The following is a 12,714-nucleotide window of genomic DNA, read 5'->3' on the forward strand; positions in this document are numbered from 1 at the left end:
CTGGGGCTACAGGAAGTCGTGTGAGTGTGTGCGTGTTTTATGAATGTGTGTGTGTTTGCATGTGTGTGTTTGAGTGTGTGAAAAGGTAAGGATTCTTTATGGGGCTGTGGGGTGTGAGTCCCAGCCGTTTCTTGGTGGTGTGACTGGGGGCAAATTACCTTACCTCTCTCTCTGTTGTCCCGTCTAGTTAAATGGGGATAATGATAGTACATGCCTTGAGGATTGTTTGAGAATTACATGAGATAATACATGTAAAATGTATGTAAGCACAATCAATGTCAGCTGTCACTGGGATGCCAACATCACTTTATCAGCTCCTGGACATGCTAGTAGGAGTGTGTGTGACTTCACAGTAGTTTAGAAAGAGCCTGACTTACAGAAGGGTGCAATTTTGTTTTATTTGTTTTGCTGATTGTATTCTATTGTCTGGCCCTACCTCTTCTTTCTGAGCTCAGAAAGGTAAGGTTGTAGGTGCTCCCAGCAGGTGCCGGGAGAGGCTCCTGTAGTGTTAAATGTAACCCCAAGAACAAACCTCAGACTGCAGCTTCTAGTTCTTCTCCAGGACTACCCCAGTCTGTCTGTTAGGATGGCTCAGGGCTCTGCGTGTCCAACTCCAGCACTGAGGCATGGACGAGGTCTCCCTTTCTGCCTATGTCCTGCTGAAGTCAAGGCCATGTTCCCTCTGCCTCCTCAGCCAGAGACTTCCCTGCGTGACCCAGCACTTGCCTTTAGCCTGAGTTTCTCATCCTCTAGCCGTCTGCTGGGTGCAAACGAGTCTGCAAATCACCCAGAGCAAGGACTTGTTGCCACAGCTGATGAATCACCCAAATGCTTGTGCAAGCACATCCTGGCCCCTGAGGGCCCCAGTGGCCCCCACTCCAGAATCCCTTCATTTGCGTCTTTATCCAGGCAACGTTTATTGTGGCTTCTGGAGCTAGCCCGGGGCTGGCCTTGGGGTGAGAGCAATGAGCGGGACAGGCCTAGAATCTGTCCTTGGGGAACACTAAGCAGGTCATGTCAGGGCAGCAGCATGACCCAAATCCAGAGCTGGCTGCTGGAAACTCCCTCCTCAGAGTCTGCCCAGGATGGACCCCATCTGAAGAATGTGGGGGTGCTGGAGCCCGGTAGGTCTGAGGTCCTGGTTCTGGACGGCAGCCCAGGTGCCAACCCTCAGGGAAAGCTCTTTTATGGGAAACCGGGTCGGCCCTGCCTCCCTGCTCTCTCCTCCTTGGCCTTCAGGGCCACTTTCAAGAGGGACTTAGAGTGGATAGATCCTCTTCCTCTAGGCCAGAGCAAGGGGAAGGCAGGTGGACCGGGCCTGGGGAGGGGAAAATGTGTCCCCCTCAGGGTGGCTATGAGCGCTCAGGACCCCAGAGTGGCTAATGGAGCAGCCCTGTTTTCCCCGCTCAAGGCCCATAAGCCTGGACTCCAAATGTTGCTTCCCACGACCTCCATTTCAGAGACCAGTCCTTGGAGGATGGAGGGCTGGGACCAAGGGGAGGGAGCAGCCCCACTTGCTCACTCATCCTAGTGTCCCAGTGTGTACCCCATGCCTCCTGGGCAGTGCTGCCAGGCCAGGTGGACTGGAGGACCCTGTGGAGGGTGATGGAGACTGGACACGAGGGATCTGGCAGCATTTCCTCCAGGGGGTGTGAGACGTGGGTCTTGTGGAGAGCCCGCACAGCAGCCCCTGGCCTCCCATGTGGGCCCCAGTCCTCTCCTGCTCTCAGGGTGAGGTGGGCCTTCAGGGGAAAGAGAAGGCTGGGTTTACCGTTGGTCCTCTGTGTGTGTGCGCGAGCAGGGGGGTAGCAAGTGGAAGAGCTGGCTCAGGTGGCCTGCATGTGCAGGGCGCGAGTGGGTGCAGGGGCGGGTTTTGGGTGCGGGTACAGGTCGCGGGTGCGGGTGTGTGCAGGGTGCGGGAGGGTGCGGGCGTGGGCGCGTGTGCAGGTGCAGGTGCAGGTGCGGACGCGTTGAGGGTGCCGGGCACGGATGTGGGTGCGGGTGTGTGCGCACCGCGCGGGTGCGGTGCTGTGCGGGTGCGGGCGCAGGAGCGGCGTGTGCAGGGTGCGGATGAGGCGCGTGCAGGGGGCGGCGGGCGGGGCGGGCGCGGCGGCGGTGACAGCGGCGCCCGCGCCTCCCCGCGCGTAGGTGTGCGGCGCGCTCCTGGCGGGGACGGAGCGAGCAGATCTCGCGTGCGCTCGCCGCCCGGCGCAGCCCAGCCCGGCCCCCGCCCGGCGCCGCGAGCCGAGGTGTCTCCCGCGCCCGCGCCCGTGTCGCCGCCGTGCCCGCGAGCGGGAGCCGAAGTCGCCGCCGCCCGAGCGCAGCCGAGCGCACGCCGAGCCCGTCCGCCGCCGCCATGGCCACCACGGTGACCTGCACCCGCTTCACCGACGAGTACCAGCTCTACGAGGATATTGGCAAGTAAGAGCCGCGGCGCGCGCGGGCTGGGCCGGGGATCCGGGAGGGCCGGGATCCCAAGTAGCCGGGACCCTCAGTGCCGCTGGCTCTGGGCGCACTGCGGCCCCGCGCGCCGCCGGCTCCTCCGGGCTCCGGGCCGAGCGCACGGCCCCGCGCGGCCCGGACCCCCGAGCCCCGGCCCCTGGCCTGGCCGCCGGACCTCAGCGCGCGCAGCCCTGTCCAGCCCTGCCCAGCGCGGCTGCCCGGCCGGGCCAGGGACTCCGGGCTCGAGACTCGGCGTGGCGGGGGCGGCAGCAGGTGTCCCCAGAGCGCCCGGCAGACGTGACGCATTTGGCGGCGGGGAGGTCAGAGAGGAGGGGCTCGCGGGGGCGGCCTCGGGGTCTGGAGCACCGGGAGGGGTCGGCCGAGGCCCCAGAGGGTCGTCCCCGGCGTGGGCGCGCTGTCCCCACCCCCATCCGAGCGGTGGCGGCGGGGGTGGCGGGACCTGCTCCGCGCCTGCTCCTGCGCGTGGCCCCATCCGCGCGGGGGGTGCCGGCGTGGGAGCAGCCTCTGCCGTGGGTCCCCCGGGGAATCTGGGTTCTGGAGGATTTTCCCTCAGATTCTTCTGGAAACAGGAATTGGGGGGCGAAGGAGAGCGAGGTCAGGGAGCCTGCATCAGGTCATCGGGATGGGGATGAGGGGGTGAGACGAGAAGCCTGACTAGGCTTCTAATTTCAGGGTCAGAGAGGTAGGTGGGTGCTGGATTTTGAAGAAGGTTATTTGCGTGGGGGGGCCCTACAGGGGCAGGCTTGTTTCTGGTAAGGCCGCACGGGGAACAGGTGCTGTGGCTCCTGGCCTCTGCTCGCAGCGTGAGCGCTGTGGGGCAAAGCGCTGTGGGTTGGGGGGGCCCCAGACCCGCTTCGCCCCTGGAGTGAGAGACCAGGAAGCCCCTCAGGGGCCTTCTTTCTGGCCGGGGGTCTCCGCTCTGCGAATCAACCTGGCTGCACCTGGCATCCCTCGGGGCTGCTTCAGAACTCCTGAGTCTCCAGCCTGGCTGGGCCAGAGCCCCATCCTCCCCCTCCTGCTGGCTCCTCCTGATTCTCCCCATCCTCCCCCACCCTCCTCCATCCCTCCTGCGAGGTGGGGGCGCTGGCGAGATTTCCTCTTACACATCCCGCAGCAGATCCTTTTTTTCCTTTACTAAATAAGTGTCTGGTGAAACCTTGTGGTGGGCGAGGGACGCTGATCATTGATAATTGTGGAGTGCCGAGCTGGAGGAGTGTGGGGGTGTGTTCATCCCCACTTACCCCTGCACATGGGGAGGATCCGGGTGGGGGGTAGGGAGCCAAGCGGAGTGATGAAGTCCATGCTGGGTGGCTCAGGGTAGGGAAGCAAGGCTGGCCCAGGGGACCCTTTGGTGGGGGCTGGGTGGACCTGCAGAGCCTCCCCAGGGCCGATGCCTCTAGGGAGGGGAGGGGCCCAACACCCCTTCACAGGGACTGTGTGTACCTCCCTGTGGGCTCTGGGGACACAGGCCTTGAAGATACTTCCAGGGCCTGGCTTGGGCTGTGAGGAAGGGGGTGAAGGGCTGGGGGCCCTCAGATGATGGTAAGGTGTCCTCCTATGTGGATGGGAGGCCCAGGGCTGTCCCCCAGCAGGGGGGCCTGGCTCCCCAGCCCTCAGACCCTCAGATGCACAGGTCTGTCCTGTTGTCCTCCAGAAGTGTGTCCTGGCTGCCTTAGGGGCAGGTGGGCAGCAGGTGATGAGTGCGCCTGGTTCTCCGAGGAATAGGTCAGCAGTGGGAAGCCTCTCCTCCCTGGGGGTCCTTCTTGTCATCTTCTCTGCTCATGCCCAGGAACACACAGGCCCTTACGCCTGGCGGCCCTGGTCTCCTCTGGAGAAGCCTCTTTCAAGATGTCCCATACACCCCCAGTTTCCTCACGTGCAACCAACTCTGGTGGTTCCCTGCTTCACTCTGGTGTGAGCCTCGCTGTGTGCAGCAGCAGTGTCAGGTGGCCCCCAGCCCCAGCCTCCAGCCCCAGCGGGGACTGGTTTTCTCAGCTGTTGCCACCCACACTAGGGAATGGAGGTCTTTGGGGGCTGCCTCCAGGGAGGCTGAGAGGGCAGCGCCTGCAGCAGAGACCAGGTGAGGCTGAGACTGCTGGGCTCCTCCCTCGGAAGCAAGAGGATGAGGTGCCACCAGAAGGGAGCAAGTGTGGCCTTCTGTTGAAGGCACCAAGATCCACGCATGTGTGCACTGAGCAGTGAAGCCTGGTGTCAAGGGGAGCACTGTGACCTGGGACATGAGGGTGGCATCCTAGCCAGGAGCAGTCCGCTCAGCCCAGCACACCTTTGTGGATGCCTGCTACACACCAGGCCCTGGAGGCTGCCAAGGGCCTATCACTGCCCTGCTGAGTGGCCCTGGAGTAGGGAGGGGACTGAGTGCCCCAGGGTGCAGCTGTGCTATGGATGGGACCACTGAGAGGGTAGGGCATGGCACCCAAGGGAGATGTCTGAGGCCAGGGCTGAGCTGTGGGAATTCAGCCCATTCGCAGGGCTGGGGTCTCTCGGGTGGCCATGTTGGCTGGTTGTTGATAGTGCCTGCCTGGGGCACAGTTGGTGTTGCTTCCAGGCCCCAGGTGGACACGTCCAAGTTTATTTAAAGCTGCAGCCCGTGGTGCCCAGTCAGGTGACACTGAGCTCCCTGCCCAAAGGAAGGGCAGGCTTATAGCTGCTCATGTGTGTCTCGGCCACGGGCCATTCCCCCTCCTCTGCCCCATCCCTTTTCTGCTGTCCCTGCTCCAGGATCTTCCCCAGGGGCCTGGGCAGCAGGGTCAGCTGGCCAAGAGGAGCCACTTTCTGGGGCCTGCCCTACCCAGCTCCATGGGGTGTGCCTTTCCTTGCCCAGCCTGGCGGCTGGGATGCAGAGCCACCTTGAGCCTGGGGGCCTGGGAGCAGGTACAGAGCACAGCAGGGACACCCTCAGCCTGGCATGGACCGGCCAGCTGTGCAGTTTGAATTATTTTGTGTTGGATAGGTTTTAAAAATCCAGAAAAATACCCAGGGTAATAAAACGAATACCAGTGTCTTCTCTACCCAGAATTGAAAACTGTTAATCTTTTGTCATTTTGATTTAAGTCCTTTTTTTAACTTACAAGAAGTAAAGCATTGCAAATAAATAACCCATTTTCCTCTAACTACTGCATTTGCATTTCCCTCCTAGGCTCTTTTTGGCACATTTACACACACATATAAGTATCCATAACTAATATATAGGATTCTTTTGTGTTTTCTTTTAAATTTATATAAAAAACCTGGCACTTGTATTTTTTGCTCAACGTAGTCTTGTTGACTTGATCGCGGGCTGCTGCGCAGCGCCCTGTAGTACGAACACCACGTCTACCTGCTCCGCTCCTGCTGCAAATCTAGGTTGTCTCAGTGTCCGCTCTCCCCCTGCACACTGTGCCCGCGCCATGTCCGTGTCCGCTGGCGCAGGTGTGCGGCTTTGTCTAGGGTGAATCCCTGGCAGTGGGGCTGCCTGTGAGGGTCTGCATGCCTTGTCTCAGCAGGTGCCACCACACTCCCTGCCATGCTCAGTTCCACCGGCAGGGATGGGGACCCCCACCCCTAGCGCTGCTGTCCCTCAGCATTGGCAGGTTGTAAATGTTGACAGTTTGTTGGGTGGGAAGAGGTCTCACATTTTGTATTCAGGCTTGTGAATCTTCTGCTTTTTGGCAGTTGTTGTCGCCTTTAAAACATGGATGATCTCTCTGGAAGAAAGCAGCTCCTGTGAGGTTTTGGATATCATTTCAGGGGTTCATGGATCCCTCCTGTCCTGGGGGAGATGGCACTTGGGCTCATGGTCTACACTGTAACAACATCTAATATGTACATTGCTTTAAACCTTTGATTTTATTTGACTGAAGTTGTCCAGGAAGGCTCTTCTCCCCACCCCTGTTTTACAGACAAAGAACCAAATTCAGGGAAGGTCCTGCAACTTACCCAAGCCCAGGCAGCAAGGATGGCCCCTGAGCTCCCGTCCAGGGCATCTCCCACCCCTCCCAGCTTGTCCTGAACCTCAGATAGGCCCAGAACCGACTTTGATCTGTCCTTGACTCCATCCAGTGGGCCCCAGTGGACAGAGAGCAGGCTGTGTCCTGGGGCATCTGTGACCTGGCTGCTGGTGGGGGCATCACTGTCAACTGGTAGATGCCTTCTGCCAAGAGGCTTGCACCGAACCAGTGAACGGCCTGCTAGGTAGTTAATAGATAAACTTAGGAAATTCAGAGCAAATCAATTTTTGAGTCTCCAAGCTCTGAAGCTGGTTGCCAGGGAAGAGAGGAATTGATGGAGGAGCTATCATTGTGTTTGCTTTCTCCCTCTCTGGAGAGCACCAGGCACTTCCTGCCTCGGGGCCTTGGCCAAGCCAGCCCTCTCCCCCTCGCTGCCCGCCTCTCCACCGGCTCCCTCCCTGGGCTGCTCAGCAGGCTGTCCAGGAGCCCAGCCCTGGTCCCCATCTCCTCGCCAGCACTTCTGTCTTTCCCTCGCAGTCTGCCCCATCTGACACTCTGGGCAGCTTACCCACACGGAAGCAGAGGTCCAGTCCCCTACCCACAGCTGTGTCCCCAGCACCTGGCCTGAGGTGGGTGCTCCTACACGTGCTGTGGGGAAGGGGTCAATCAGGTGGGCCTCTGCCTGCTGGCCTGGCTCCAAGGAGGCCAGCTCGAGTCCTCCTGGTCTTGATTCCTTAATGTAGGGTAGTTTAAAAAGTCGCACATGCTGAGGTTGCTGGCAAGATGTGCATTAAGGTGATGCTAGTTTAGTTACTATTTAATGGTATTTTTATACCATAACCTACTTTGCTGAGAGCTAAGAATATATCTGCATGCCTGCTACCCAGACTCTTTCTTTTCTGGTAACAGTTGCTAGCGCTAAATGGTGCTTATTATATTAACATGCTCAATCTGTGAAATAGGTGCTGTGATCATTGCAAGTTTATAGAAGAGGTAACTGAGGCACAGAGAAGCCCCCATCCTCTAGTAAAGGTCACACAGGGTCAGAGTTTGAATGCATGTTCTGCTCTTCTCAGGAGCTCATGACCCTACTCCATTCTGTGCTTTAAAAATGCTGTTATTACTCCACCAGCTGACTCATGGCCAGCTTGTGGTCTACTCTGACCTGAGGATTTTGGGCACCTGTCCTTGGCCAGCTGCTTGCCATGCAGTCTTGTGCCTTTCCAAACCAAGGGCACTATCCCCCAACTGCCCCTCGGTTCCCCTTTGTGAGAATGTCATTTCCATTTCTCTTCAGAGACAACCAACACTCTGACCCCATTTGAGATGAGCAAGACTTGAAATTTTTATTAAACAAATTAACAGGGCAATATGGTCTTCTTGTAAAAAAAAAAACAAACAAGTAATACAGAAGTATGGGCAGTGAAATGTGAATTGTTTTACACTCAAGTTCCCTCACTCCCCAGAAGTACCTGGACTCTCTATTTTAATGTCAGTGTGAGGATATGTGTGTGTGCGTGTGTGTGTGTACATATATGCACATCTACATACATATCAGATATATATGATTTCAAAATGGAATCACCATATATGTGATTCTGCAATTTGTTTGCTTAACACTTTCATGACTGCCCACATGTCAGTAAGTCTTTTCTTACGGCTAAGCGCCTGCCAGTTCTTAGCAGAGAAATGTGTGCATGCATGTTGGCCACATTTTTTAAACCAAAAATTAGGACCCGTCCTTTGACAAGCGTGACGGGGGATGATAGGACCCCGTATTTGAAATCAGGGCCTGGAAGGTCATTAGGGTGCAATGGTTGTGAACGAAGGCTGTGTTTGCAGCACGGCCAGTTGCAGGGTCTGCACCCACGGGAGTGGGCGCAGGGAGACTCTGCAGAGCTCAAGGCCCCCCGGACTAAGGAGGTCCCTCCCAGGTCTCACTTGAAAGAACTGAAGGAAATATTCTTGTCTTTTTTTTTTTTTTTCTTTCTTTCTGTGACTCCCCAAGAACAGAGGGGAAAGAGATGTAATGTCTGGGTTTTCTTTTTTCTACTTAAAAAAAAATTCTAGCAATGATGGTTCCCTCATTTTTGCTTAATTGGCCTTTGAAGAGTCTGTACTGAGCCACCCTAGAATTTAACAAATATTTAAAGGAAAAAACCAAGTGAAGATAAATGTGCAATGTCTGTGACCCTGGGAAGATGGCTCTCGTGTCCCTGTGTTCCCTGATGCCACCTCCCTGGCCCAGGCAAGAGATGTGGCCTTTCTGGATATTTTAAATATATTTTCAAAAAGTATAACTCCCTCTCTCTTCCCCCACAAAAATGGAATCTAATTTGATTATTTTTAAAGCATCTTTTACAGTTGCAACTCACTTTGTTAGTGTAGAAACATAAAAATGCATTATGTATCTACTTGGTTTTTAAAAAATTATCATATTGGCATATTACACAGAAATTTATATTTTATTCATATAAAAATCTGAATTTATTTAAAATAAAAACATCCTTTTGTGTTAGAGGTGGTATTACTCGCTGCCAACTTTTGGGTGGCTTTTATCTCCTGGGTTAGAGGGTCACTTGTTCAGGGCTTAGCTCCTGGTGGACATCGTTCTTTTTGTATTGACATAATGATCCTAAAATAACTACCGTTATGATTCTTCGTTAAGCCAGATACAAGCTCTTGTTGAATGCTAGAACAGATTGGCAATAGCCAGGCAAAGATTTAAGAAAATTTCATGGAAGGAAGCATAAAACCACACTGTTGCACAGGGCGTAATTTGAGAACCACAGCCTTGTTTCCCCACTTTGCCGGCAGCACGTGAAGACTGGAGGGAAGGAGTTGCTCTCACCCTCACAGTGAAACACGGAAGGTGTTGTGCCTTCTGCCATAATGCTCTCCAGGTGCCACGCATGTCCCTGTTAGGGCCCATTTCCAGCAAGGAGCTGAGGAGCAGCCCCTGCCTCTGTCACCCAGTGCTGCATTCAAGTGCTGAGAACAATGCCTGGCACACAGTAGGTGTTCAGCAGTGGCTCAGTAACAGTCTGGGTCACTTAGTCCTTGCAGCTGTGACTGCTTCCCATAGCAGAGGCACCCCCACCACATAAAAGATAAGCCCTTGCTGGAGGGCTTGGGTGGTGCTGCAGGTGGGTCCTCGGGGTCTAAGGATGCCCAGCCCAGGTGGGCTGCCAGTCTTGTCACCTGTTGAGATGCAGCCCCCGGGGTTTTAAGCACTTATATGCCTGCCATGGAGCTTGACTCCAAGAGGTTTGCAACCTTTAGCCCATTTCTTTTTCTTTTTCTTTCTTTTTTTTTTTTTTTTTTTTTTGAGACAGGGTCTGGCTTTGTTGCCTTGGGTAGAATGCAGTGGCATCATCGTAGCTCATAGCAACCTCAAACTCCTGGGCTCAAGTGATCCTCTTGCCTCTGCCTCCTGAGTAGCTGGGACTATGTAGCTGGGACTACAGCCTCTTGCTACCAAGCCTGGATAATTTTTCTACTTTTTACAGAGACGAGGGTGGGGGGTGGGGTGTCTCGCTCTTGCTCAGGCTGGTCTTGAACACCTGAGCTCAAGCAATCCTCCTGCCTTGGCCTCCCAGAGTGCTAGGATTACAGGTGTGAGCCACTACCCAGCCGAGCCCATTTCTTAATAAAGTTCTTCATGTTATTTCTGTTCTTGTATGTTGAGATGCAGCCTGATTCTCATTCTGTGGGTTTGATCTAGGCCATCTGTTAGGGGCTTTGTGGGCAAAGAGCACAGGTCTAGTTAGGAGCAGTGCTTCCTGAATAAGATGACCAGGATGGTCATTCTCAACCCCAGCTGCACAGTGGAGCCCCCTGGGGAGTTAAGCCCCACCCCAGCAAATCAGACACTACAGGGGGATGAGGCATCAGTTATTTTGAAAAGCTCCCAAGTGACTCCAATGGGCAACTGCAGATACAGACCCTGCAGGGGACTTTGCACCTGAGGCCAGACACCTGCCTAAGCCCACACTCCCTCTCACCTCTCTTGGTTCTTTCAAAGCCTCGCCTAACCATGCATTTAGAATTTACCTTTGTTTTCTGTTGTTACCCCCGCCTCTATCCATGTTGTCTATAGTAGCACTCTCCAGAAGAAATAAAGTGTGGCCACAAAGGTGAGCCACATATATGATTTAAAATTTTCTAGTACTGAAAAAGAAAGTAAAAAATGGTGAAATGAACTGTAACAATATATTTATTTAACTACATATCCAAAATATTATTTCAACATGTAATCAATACAAAAGTTATTAAGCTATTTTGCATTCCTTTTTATATTAAATATTTGTATTAAATATCTTTGAAACCTATTATATGTTTAACACTTACAGTGCATCTCAGTTTGGACCAGCCACATGCCAGATGCTTATTGTCTAGATGGTGGCAGTGGCCACTGTATTGGACAATGCAGGGCCAGAGCTTCAAGGTCACCCTGGTTTTGTTTTGTTTTTTTTCTATTTTTCTAGTTTCTTTTAAGGATAATAGTTTCGGTCTGAGTGATCTTGGTCTGTTCCTAATTTCTTTCACTTTCCTGAAGACTTACTCATTTATTCAACAAGTCAAGTTGCACACTTACCATTTGCTGGGCATTTTCTGGATGCTTGGTAAACAGTAGTGAACAAAACAGTCAAGGATGCCTGTCCGCAGAGAGCTTATAACTGGTGGGGAGTGGCAAATAATAAGCATAAAAACTAAACAAATTATATGACATGATAGGGTAGAAGGTGATTAATACCTCTAGGAGAAATTAAGAAATCTCAGGAGTGCCAGTTAGGAGGAATGTTGCAGTTATGTAAAGGGTGGTCAGGCCAAGAAAAAAGAGAGAAGATTCTAATGCCCCAAATCAGGAATGACAGAGGGGACGTTATCACCAACCTTACAGAAATAAACAAGGAAATACTATGAGTAATTATGTGCCCCAAATTAGATAACCTGGATGAAATGGACACACACTTAGAAAGACACATACTACTGAAACTGACTCAAGAAGAAATAGAAAACCTAACTAGACCTATAACAAGTAGAGATTGAATTAGTAATTTAAAAATTTCCCACAAAGAAAAGCCCAGGCTCAGATAACTTTACTGGTAAATTCTACCAAACATTTAAAGGAGAATTAATACAAACTCTCCCAAAAAAACAGAAAAGGAGGAAATTCTTCTTAATTCATTCTGTGAAGCCAGTGATACCCTGATACCAAAACCAGACAAAGAAAACTACATAAGATAGTACATACTAATATCCCTTATGAATATATAGCAACATCCTCAACAAAATAATAGCAAAACAAATCTGGCAACATATAAAAAGGATTATATATTATGAACAAGTACCACTTATCCCAAGGATGAAAGGTTGATTTAACATACAAAAATCAATCATGTAATACACCAAATTGATAGAATAAACAAAGAAACTATATGATAATCTCAATAAATGAAGAAAAAGCATTTGACAAAAGCCAGATACTCTTTCATAATAAAAACACTCAACAAACTAGGTGTAGAAAGGAACTTCCTCAACTTAATAAAAGACATTTATGAAAAATTCAGAGCTAACACCGTATTTAATGGTGAAAGACTGAAAGTGTTCTTCCTAAGATCATAAACAAGACAAGGATGTCTGCTCTATCCATTTCTATTCAACATGGTGCGAGAGGGTCTAGCCAGGGCAATTAAGCAAGAAAAAGAGATAAAAGGAACCCAGATTAAAAAGGAATAGTTATAACTACCTCTCTCTTCAGAGGACATGATCTTGTATGTATATAGAAAATCCTAATGAATCCACTAAACAGTTAAAACTAAAAAATGAATTTAGCAAAGTTATAGGATATAAGATCAATATACAAAAATCCATTGTATTTCATTATACTAGCAATCTTCAATATCAAAATAAACTTAGGAGAAAAATTCCTTTTATAATAGCATATAAAAGAATAATAATAAATTTAACAAAGAGGTGTAAGACTTGTACAATGAAAACTACATACCACTGTTGAGAAATTAAAGAAGACCTAAATTAATGGAAAGACATCCTATGTTCATGGATTGGAAGACTTAATATTGTTAAGATGGCAGTACATTCCAAATTGACCTACAGATTCCATGTAATACTTATAAAAATTTCAGCTGTCTTTTTTTGCAGAAATTGACAAGCTGGTGCTAAAATTCACATGGAAGTACAAGGGACATAGAATACCCAAGACAATCTTGGAAAAAAAGAGCAAAGTTGGGGGACTCACATGTTCTGATTTCAAAACTATTAATAACTACACAGCTAAAGG

General features: G+C 51.5%; 1 protein-coding gene across 10 annotated transcripts in view; it reads left to right on the forward strand.

The window, feature by feature from the left end:
* The first annotated feature begins 2,183 nt into the window (after nucleotides 1-2,183).
* CAMK2B (calcium/calmodulin dependent protein kinase II beta) overlaps nucleotides 2,184-12,714 on the forward strand; it is a 102,976-nt gene continuing 92,445 nt past the window's right edge. For 9 of the 10 annotated variants that reach the window (XM_069462143.1, XM_069462138.1, XM_069462140.1 and 6 more), the window contains exon 1: nucleotides 2,357-2,421. In XM_069462143.1, coding sequence (XP_069318244.1) covers nucleotides 2,357-2,421 — 65 coding nt within the window. Of the gene's footprint in view, nucleotides 2,422-12,714 lie in introns of all 10 variants that reach the window. The other variant, XM_069462137.1, reaches the window with a different exon arrangement.

The sequence above is a fragment of the Eulemur rufifrons genome, chromosome 29, assembly GCF_041146395.1.
Source record: "Eulemur rufifrons isolate Redbay chromosome 29, OSU_ERuf_1, whole genome shotgun sequence".
Classification (NCBI taxonomy): domain Eukaryota; kingdom Metazoa; phylum Chordata; class Mammalia; order Primates; family Lemuridae; genus Eulemur; species Eulemur rufifrons.